General features: G+C 43.8%; 1 protein-coding gene across 1 annotated transcript; it reads left to right on the top strand.

The window, feature by feature from the left end:
- The first annotated feature begins 3,235 nt into the window (after window positions 1-3,235).
- On the top strand, window positions 3,236-6,021 carry LOC127316598 (nuclear transport factor 2). Its single transcript, XM_051347041.2, has 2 exons — window positions 3,236-3,609; window positions 5,669-6,021. Exons 1-2 carry the CDS (start codon window positions 3,313-3,315, stop codon window positions 5,738-5,740), a joined length of 369 nt encoding a protein of 122 aa, XP_051203001.1. The 5' UTR covers window positions 3,236-3,312; the 3' UTR covers window positions 5,741-6,021.
- The last annotated feature ends 4,851 nt before the right edge of the window (window positions 6,022-10,872 follow it).

Genomic DNA, 10,872 nt, shown 5'->3' with positions numbered 1-10,872 from the left:
CTTCTCTCCATGCACTATCTGTCTTCTTTCCCACCAGATGTACCAACCTGCAATGAGGACAACTTCTGCAAAACCAATATTTTCAAGCGCCTCCACTCTACCTCCCCTTCTAATAACTTCCTCGATCACAATAGAACCCGATTTGTCAACATCCATGACACTTTCTATCAATTCAGACAGCCCAATACCACTCCGAATCTGTTTTGCTCTTGAACAAGAAAACAACAGATGTTTTATATCTTCACAGTCTGACAAACAGATCGGACATCCTCCTGAATTCCCATTATGCCGGTTAGCTAAAACCCCCCGACATGGAATCATGGCATGTAACACAGCCGAAGATCTTAATCTTACTTGGAATTTCAAGGTTCCAAAGCTTTTCCCACACCTCATTATTTGCACCTTCCGCAATATTTCTGTTTCTATTATTTCGACCAAACTTGTGATCCCACTGACAGTAATATGCTGACCGAACTGAGAATAAACCAAGTTTGTTATGGTGCCACGCCACCAGGTCCTCTCTGTTCGGTGTCAATGGGATCTGTAAAATTCTATGAGCATCCACATGCCAAAATATATCTTGAATAATATCCTCATCCCATAAACCATCGATCGGGTTAATCAAATCAGACACACTAGTCAGAATGTTTGTTCCTCTAGGAGTCATAATTTTCAGATTGTGGCTTGATGGAATCCAGTTATCCTCCCATATATTAATCTGACTACCATCTCCCACTCTCCAAATGCACCCCTTCTTGAAACATTCAAGACCTGCAAGAATACTTTGCCACGTGAAGGAGCTTCCACTCTTCAGGGTTGCTTTAAGTAGACGCCCATCCGGGTAATATTTTGCTCTCAACACTTTTGCACACAAAGACTCAGGTTCACATAGTAATCTCCAAACCTGCTTTGCTAGAAGAGACAAATTGAAAGATTCTAAGTCCCTGAAACCCATACCACCAATGTTTTTCGGAATGCATAGTTTCCACCAGGCCTTCCAATGCATGTGTTTCTGCTCTTCCTCATCACCCCACCAGTAACTGGAGATAGCATCAGAGATTCCTTTATAAATGTTCTTCGGAATACCATCATAGCAAAAGCTGGTATTGCTTGAGCAATAGCTTTTATAAGAATTTCTTTCCCACCCAAACTTAGTAATCTTTCCTTCCAGCCACTTATTCTGGCCAACACTCTATCCACCAAATGTCTGAAACATTCACTTTTATCAATTCCCACCATAGCCGGGAGTCCCAAGTATTTATCATTAAGAGATTATGTCATAATATTCAGAATTTGGCAAACTTCGACCCTCTCCTCAACTATAGTATTCAGATTAAAAAAGATACTTGATTTTCTTTCTGAAAGTTTCTGACCCGAGCTAGCACAGTACCTATCCAATATGTCTTTCAATTTTAGAGCATTCTTTCTATCTGCATTCATCAGTATCAAAGAATCGTCAGCAAAGAGCAGATGTGAAACCATGGGTGCATCTCTACAGACCCGCACCCCTTCAACTTCCCCTCTCAATTCTGCTCCTTTAAGCATGCTTGATAAACCCTGCGCCACTAGCAGAAATAAATAAGGGGATAAAGGGTCCCCTTGTCTCAATCCTCGCGATGGTGTGAAGGCCTCTGTCTCCATAGAATTAAACCTTACATTGTACTTTACTGATGAAACACAAGCCATGACAATATCCACCCATCTCCTGGCAAAACCCATCTTCAGCATAATCTTCTCGAGATATGCCCACTCAACTCGATCATAGGCCTTATGCATATCAAGTTTGACTGCACATAGACCTTTCTTTCCCCTCTTTCTCTTCATCGCATGAATAGATTCATAGGCAACCAAAATATTATGTGTAATAAGTCTTCCTGACACAAAATCACTCTGATGGTCGCTAATAATATCAGGTAAATACAACTTCAATCTATTAGATAGCATCTTAGATATAACCTTGTAAACCACATTGCAGAGACTTATGGGTCTAAATTGTGTTACCTTTTCAGGCTTATCAATTTTGGGAATCAACACAATTGTCGTGTTGTTCTAACCTTCTGGAACTGAGATGTTGTTAATGGCATCTATGACCTCCTTGATCAAATCATCACCTAGCATCTCCCAAAACCTCTTATAGAAAACCGAATGTAGCCCATTAGGACCGGGGGCCTTCAGATCGCCAATTTCAAAGAGGGCCTTTTTCACCTCCTCAGCCGTGAAAGGAGCAAGAAGGCCTCTGGTCATCTCCTCCGTAACCAGGGTATGGACATCATAAAAAACATTCATATTTGGTGCCGGTACCTCCGATGTGAAAAGATCAGAAAAATAATTATAAACGACATCACACATAGAATCTTTGTCCTCATGCTTAACTCCATTGTCATCCATCAGAAATTTAATTGTGTTCTGCTTTTTCCCGAGGCCATCCTATGGAAGAAATTTATATTTCTATCTCCATGTTTCAACCAATTTGCTCGCGCTCTCTGCACTCAGAACATCTCTTCTTTTTCTAGAGTTACTTCAATTTGCAATTGGATCTCCTTTTGGGCTGCCAATGCCGCATCAGTCATAGGGCCTCTCCTGAGTTGTTCAAGATCTCTTTTCAGTTCTTTTAATTTTCTAGCCGACCCCTTCAACACTTCTCTATCCCAAGTATGCAATTCTTAGTGTACATCGTTACATTTTTCCATTAAAGAGATTTCTTCCCCTCTGGCTTTCGCCCTTTCCCAAGCAACCTTCACCATCTCCTCGACTACATCCTCTTGCAACCACCTTGCCTCAAACCTCCGAGGACTCTCGGTCCTAGCATGAGAGTTAGATAAATACTCGGTATCCACTAGTAAAGGTCTATGATCAGACCTTGTTGTCTTCGCTGTTAATCAAACAAACTAGCAAAAGGATAACATGAATTCCAATGATCATTGACCACAAGTTGATTCTTCCCACGATGGGACTTCAAACCACTGGATTCAACACTATGAATACGTTAGTACCACACTAAAACGAGCCCACGAACACACCACAGCCCATGAAAACCGAGCCATATCCTAAAAAAAGTCTCAGGAAAAAACCCCCATCCCAGCCCAAATGCCCAACGCGGTATTCCTCCATCGGCGGGCCCAGCTCCGATGCCGTAGCGTCCTTCCCACGCCAACCCGCACCCGCACCCCACCCACGCCCATCCCATCCAAATCAGCAGCAGCAAACTCATTATTATTCCCCTTGGCGAACCCATCTCCCCATTTACTCCAAAACGCCCCCGAGACCGAGCCGGCCGCATCCAGAGCTCCAAACCCTAGGCGCGGCGAGGCCATGGATCCCGACGCGGTGGCCAAGGCCTTCGTGCAGCACTACTACCAGACCTTCGACTCCAACCGCGCCGCGCTGGCGGGGCTCTACCAGGACGGCTCCATGCTCACCTTCGAGGGCGAGAAGTTCGGCGGCGCCGCCGCCATCACCAACAAGATCGGATCCCTCCCCTTCCAGCAGTGCCAGCACAAGATCGACACCGTCGACTGCCAGCCCTCGGGGCCCCAGGGCGGCGTCCTCGTCTTCGTCTCCGGCACCATCACCACCGGCCCCGGCGAGCACCCGCTCAAGTTCTCACAGGTCCGCGCCACCCCCCCGCCAAATATCCCCCTTGTTTCGTCCTATTACGTGCCGATCTGTTCCTATTGGTTGCTGCGCTCCTTCGTTTGGCCCCAAATCGTACTCAATCGGACGGCGCGGTCTTCCCTGGAACTGCTCGGCTCTCGATTTGTTGATAAAAATATGTTTGTCTGATATATGTCCGTAGTTCTTACTGTCGTGATGGTTCGGTTCCGTAAATCTCCTAGCCTAATCAATAGATTGTACTTGATTGCTTGGTATATTTGGGTAGTAGTAGTATTTGTTTTGGTCACAAGCTTTGTGTTGGAGATGTGAAACTGTGAGTTGCGACGTTTAGATCTCTGTCTCATGGCTGCCAAGTTTTCTTGTCTGTATAGTCCTTGGGTTCTCCCTTTGGTACTTCCATTATTTCCTAGCAATGTTTTCTCACACGATCTGTACCCTGTTCCCTATGTTACTATTCCTGAACTTTGAATCTGGTCAAGAGCTTTTATTGACTACTCCCTCGGTCCTAAAATAAGTGTGTCTCAACTTTTTCTAGATATATATGGATGTATCTACAACTAAATTGGGTCTAGATACAGTATCTAGACAAAAGTGAGACACTTATTTTAGGAAGGAGGTAATCTATTGTGTAGTACTAACCATGCTCTTTGTTACAGTATGATTTGATTTTTCTGTTGTTTGTATTTAATCAGTGGTGTATCTCCAAGTTTGATCTTTCGTTGTTTCTTTGGCTCAAGCTATCTCAAGTCACTGACTTTGTTGATGTGTAGTGATTGACTTGTTACCAAATATTGATGTGCTGCTGTTTCATTCCGAGAACAGATACTACGGCTTTCTCTGTTCCATCTGCAGTAATTTTTTTTTGCATGACATTTAGTCCACTGAATCACATTTTTGCGTAATTTCCCTACTAGTAGATATTAGATCAAATATTAATGTCGTGATATCTTTTTTGCCTGACAAAGTAATATGATGTCCGTGTTAATTATTTTTCTTCTTGCTGGAGTAACTTGACACTTAAGATGCTTTACATTCTTGTTCACTTAATTTTATGCTTGTATGCATGGAACATGTGGTAGCTTTAATTCTGTATTCATCTGAAATAATATGATTCATCTCCTTGTAGTGTCATGAACTTGGGTTATGTTTTTTTCCATTTGTTAGAAAGGAGGACTACATCAAGAATTTAGTCTGTTTGAAAGTATTAGATTGGAGTGGTGTACCGATTGTGCCGTTTCTGTTGGAAGTTTCACTGCCTTCTGTTCTGGAATTCCTGTCACCATACAGTTATATTCAGGTGGTCGTTTAAAAAAAACAACGGGATTATTCTTAAGTTGACCCAACTGTTTTTGAAATGTACACACTTCTATACAATACCTCAACTGTTATCTTCTAATGCTGTACATCTTATATTTTTAAGGCTACACAAAGCTTCCTCGTAATCAATACGGTGATATTTGTATTTGTATTTTGGAGTTTCTAGATAGAATTGAGCTCTGCTCATTGGATTAGATGGCCCTTTCAAATAAAATAATTTGCAATTCAGATCTCACATGCCTCCCCTCTTTAACCACTTAATGTTTTATAGTACTTATGTTAGCATTTTTAGAACACTGTAGCTCTTAGATGGTTCTTGATTGCCTTGTATGACCGATCCTTTGAATGGGGCAGCTAATTCGCATCCATGTCCATGTATTCACTGTTTGTTCGCATGAATACTATTAGGATGGTTTTCTTTTCTGATAGGAGATGTCTTTTGGATGAGGCAGCTAATTCGCATCCATGTCCATGTATTCACTGTTTGTTCGCATGAATACTATTAGGGTGGTTTTCTTTTCTGATAGGAGATGTCTTTTGGATGAGGCAGCTAATTCACATCCATGTCCATGTGTTCCCTCTTTGTTTGCATGAATATTATTAGGATGGTTTTTCTTTTCTGACACGAGGTGTAGGTTACGAGAGTTTCATGGAAGTACATTGTGATGTTCATTGTAGTTGACGGCCATATAAGGATGTATAATGTTTCTAACCTTGTGACCCACTGTATTTGCAGATGTTCCATTTGCTGCCAGCTGGAGGGTCCTTCTACGTGCAGAACGACATGTTCCGCCTGAACTATGGTTAAGGAAGGTCGAACACTCTTGCAGCAAAGAACTGGTTCAGGGATTTATGTTGAATGATGAATACCGAATGATGCTGTAGACTCTTTGCTTGTTTGTCAATTTGTGGAAATCATCGCAAGAAATTGCCAGACTCGATAGGCATCAGCCAGATATTTCTTTATTATGTGTGGGATGTAGTGTGGCCTTGCATTGTTGTCGCTCGGGTAACACTTTCTCTGGAATGCTGAAGGAAACCGTTGAAGTATTGTCAATGCATGCCATCTTTGGGGTTGTTTTGTGGTCATTTAAGCTTATTACTTTTCCATGTCCCAAGAATTTCTCCCCTGGCCTTGCTTGGGTTACTGTAATTTACACTTGCCGTCAATGCTGAAACAAATGCTGGGAATGGTACTCTCTATCTCATCTCAGTTTATTAGAGCATATCCAGTCGCGTCCCGTGTTGTGTTTGGGGGACATCGCGTTCCTCAAACACCGTCCCCAAATGAATATTTAATGTACAAAAATAAAGGTTTTCATTTAGATCCTGCTGCGCGCGCCGCCTCTCCATGCGTAGAGCGGTGGTCAGACGCCGCTGCTCCAGCAGCGCGTCGTCGCCTGCCCTCCCCTGCTGCGCCACATGGAGGGAGAGCTCGATGACGCGATGAATCTACGGCTCTTGGCGGGAACGGGCGGTGTCCTGAACCTTATTCTCTGACTCGAAGGACTCGATGAGCGCGCGTTGCTGATCGGCCATCTCGTCCGGGTGCGGCCCGTCGTCGTCGCACCACTCGAACTTGTCGTCGTCGTCCTCCTGCTCCGTATCCTCCTTTATTCGCGCCTCTAGGCGCGCCGCCAATGCGTCGGCCTCCGCCGCCTTCCCCAGGCCACCTCCGTTGCCGCCAGCGCCGCCTCCCGCTGCTGATGCTCCTCCGCCGCTAGCTGCTGCTGGCGCTCCATCGCCTCCCGCTCCTCGCGCTGGCGCCGGCGCTCATCAGCCCACCGCTGGCCAATCTCCTCCGTCCGGCGCCGCCGCGCTCTTGCCGTGGCGAGCGCCGAACGACGCACCGGTGTCCGCCGCCGCCTCCTCCCACGCCGCGTTCTCGTCACCGCGGGGTCTCCCGTCTGCCGCCGCCACCGCCGCCTCACGCTGCTGACGGGCCCGCCGCTCGATTGCCTCCCGCCGCTGCCGCCGCCCTTCACGCCAAATCTTCGCCCCGCGCCGCCGCCACTCTTCCTGGGTGGCGGCGGAGATGTCGAACTGCGAATCCGGTGGTGGAGGTGGTGGTGGAGGAGACGGCGGTGGAGGGAACTGACCATCGCCGGGGCGGTTCATCATTGCGCAGTGGTGGTGGAGGAGACAGCAGTGGAGCGATGAGGGCTAGTGGCGGAGAAAGGGGTGCCGGTGGCTGTGGTGGCTGCCATTGAGCCGGGAGGGCCTTTTATAGACTCCGACGTCGGAAAGAAAGCGCGGGAAGAGGCGAGAAGCGGCGGGAACGCGCGGTGGCGTGCGAACGCCGGCGACGCGTGGAGGCTGCGCAGCACCGACGAGACGTCTCGCCTGCCCCTCCGTCGCCATTAAGGCAAAAGCTGCGACAATTCGGTCGTGTGTCACTGCGCGCGAATAACTTCCGTCGCGAGGTAGGCGATGATTAGGTCCAAACTTGAATGTGTCGCTGACGCGTCGGCCCCGCCACTCCCCGCCTCGCTTTTCGTTGTGTCCGGCGTGCTCGGAGCGTCCCCTGTGTAGCGGGGACGGCCTCGGGGCGCCGGACACCGTATCAGGCCGCGCCGGACAAAAAAGGGGTTTGAGGGACGCGGCTGGGAACGTTTTTTTTTATCCGGCCCGCCCCAAATCGCTTTGGCGGACGGTCTGGGGGACGCGACTGGAGATGCTCTTCTGCCTTCATGTAGTTTTAATTTTTTTTACCAAAAATTTGGTTGAATGAAGTAAGGATTATATCTCACAAAAATTATATTAGTGGAAACGTTTTTTAAATATGAATCTGTTAATATTTTTTTGTTCCATATAATCTATATTTTATTGACCAAATTTATCGTTAATATTTTCTTAAAGAACGTGAAGCCTAATAAATCAACATGAAAATGCTGAAAAATAAAAATACTTCATGTACAATTTGCAAAGACTATTCACACTGGAAAGTATTGTACACAGTAACTTTCATCATATTTCTATATTTTATTGACAAAAATAATGGTTAAACAATTTCTTCAAATACGTGCATGTTAAACCGTATGATGGTAAAAATCTGATTTGGCCAACAATTAATACGAAGAGGGATGAAAGTGGTTCATAGATAAATATCATATCATAACATGTAAAACTAAAAATTTAAATGCAAATATATCGTGTATATAAATTTGTATTAAGATTGTACTAAATATTAAATATGATGAAACTACCCCTCTATTGACCAACACATATTTCAAGAAAAAATTAAACTATTTTTATTAATAAAAATGAATTATATATCAAAAAAAAATATCATAGGAACGATATTTTAAATATGAATCTAATGGTATAATTTTGTTCCATATAATCTATATTTTTTGATCAAATTTATGTCAAACATTTTTCTTAAACTACATGCCAGCCTAATAAACCTTACGAATAAATGATACTACCCCATGATACTATGCAATATAGAAGCAGTATCATAAACTTGTATCATATACATGGTAGTAGTGTATGATACTTTTAATTGTGATCAGTCTGGTCGCCAGCGATCGGTCGTCGTCCCTCGCTCCCGCGCGGCCCTATATGGGCCTGGTTTTTTTTGGCTCAAACTGGAGTGTTGCTTTTTTTTAAAGAAATGTACCGTGTTGTTTCCAGATTTGTAACAATTAGATAAAAATTTTGTTGTAAACTCACACGACATAATTTGTAAGATTTTTCTAAGTGATATGTTACGAAAATATGTGTTTCTTGATACATTGTAAACGGATGACTTTTTTGTTGTAATTATTTGTGATTTTTGGTGTAATTGTTTTAGTCATGGAGACTTTTTTTCGTAGAGATGTTGTATATGTTCGTTAGTTTTGTAACAAATGCGTATAACTTTTGAATTATTTGCAAAAATATATTTTTTAGTTGTAAATAGTCTGTGTTTTTTGTGGATGATGTTTGCGACTTTTGTTGTAAACACCCAAATTATTTGTGGCCTGTGTTGCTAATTATTGTTGTAAATATTTTACTGGTTTGTTCTAAAGATATTTCTGGAATGAAAGCAGACTTTTATTTGTAAACATTCAAATAAAATAATGTTGGTTTTTGTTATTAATTATTGTTGTAAGTATGTTTCCGATTTGTTGTAAAGATATTATTGCATGGAAACTGACTATTATTGTAAACACCCAAATAAAAAATATTGTTTTTGTTGTTAATTATTATTGTAAATATATTGATAATTTGTTGTACATATATGCGAAGATTTATTGTGAAAATTTTGTTGTAGTACTTTTTATTTTTTGTACACAAAGCGGCGGGTTTTTGTTGCTATACTAAACAACGGGTTTTGTTGTAAATATCTGAAAGTTTAGGGACAAAGGGAAACACGTGTTCGGTTTAAACTGATAGGCTTAGGACAGCGGGTTGATTTTCCAAAAATCAGGAGGCAAAATGCAAAAATCAAAATGCTGCTAATTCTAGCCGTTAGATCGCTATCGGACGGCCGGGACAGCAACCGATTTTATCAGCCAGGGTCGGTCGCCCGACGCTGAGCGCTGCCCTTCTTTTAATAAGACTAGCCACAATGGGTGGTACCATATAGTTGTATTATGCACATTTCCTCCGTTCTCAAATAAGTGGACATCTAACTCTAAATTTTGTCCACAAAAAAAATACGCTCCTATCTTTTTAATATACTTTCATTGCTTCTCTCTCATCGCACGGAAATCAAACCAGCATATGTTTTTCTTGTTTTCTACATGCAGTTAGCTTATTGGAGTTGATATAAGTAAAGAAGAGAGATGCATGTTGAAAGGACACGGATGTCGCCTAGAGGGGGGGGGGGGTGAATAGGCGATTTAAAACTTTTACGAGATGGGCTTAACAAATGCGGAATAAAACTAGCGTTTACTTTGTCAAGCCCAAAGCCTATATACTATGGTTCACCTATGTGCACCAACAACTTATTCTAAGCAAGAGTTCACCTATGTGCACCAACAACTTATGCTAAGCAATACAAGCAAGTATGTGATAGCAAGATATATATAACTTCAAGCACGATGGCTATCACAAGGTAAAGTGCATAAGTAAAGAGCTCGGGTATAGAGATAACCGAGGCACGCGGGAGACGATGATTTATCCCGGAGTTCACACTCTTGCGAGTGCTAATCTCCGGTGGAGAGGTGCGGTTGCTTAGTGCTCCCGAACGCCACAAGAGGCTCACCTTGAGGTGTGGTTGCTCGATGCACACCAACGCCACAAAGGCCTCACCCCAAGATGCGGTACTCACACCACACACCGAACGCCACGAAGGCGCCTCACCTAAATCTCCGGTGACCCTCGCCACAAAGGCCTAGGTCACGGTTCCACTAAGGGATTTCCTTCGAGGCGGAAACCGGGCCTTACACAAAGATTGGGGCACACATCCACAACTTAATTGGAGGCTCCCAACAAACCGCCACAAAGGCCTAGAGGCCGTCTAGGGTTCCAAGAACCCAAGAGTAACAACCTTCTTGCTTTCACCACCACGAATCACCGTGGAGAACTCAAACCGATGCACCAAATGCAATGGCAAGAACACCACAAAGATGCTCAAGTCCTTCTCTCTCAAATTCCAACAAAGCTACAAAAGCTATTGGGGGAATAAGAGAGGAAGAACAAAGGAATTCACAAAGAACACCAAGATCAAGATCTAGAGAGTTCCACTCACAAAGAGATGGATTTGATTGGTAGAAATGTAGATCTAGATCTCCTCTCTCTTTTCCCTCAAATGGGGGCAAGAATCATGGAGGGATTGAGAGATAGAGCAAGCTTCTCTAGTTCAACAATGGAGGGGAGAGAGAGTGAGAGAAGCACAGCCCAAGGAGGAAGAAGGGGGGTATTTATACCCCCCAAGAAAATCGAGCCGTTTGGGCAAAAACGGGGCGGATATTCCGGCCCAAGTTGGGGCCGGATTATCCGGGGCCGGAT

The sequence above is a fragment of the Lolium perenne genome, chromosome 7 (assembly GCF_019359855.2).
Source record: "Lolium perenne isolate Kyuss_39 chromosome 7, Kyuss_2.0, whole genome shotgun sequence".
Classification (NCBI taxonomy): Eukaryota; Viridiplantae; Streptophyta; class Magnoliopsida; order Poales; family Poaceae; genus Lolium; species Lolium perenne.
The sequence above is the reverse complement of the archived record's forward strand: the minus strand, read 5'-3'. Positions and strand labels throughout refer to the sequence as shown.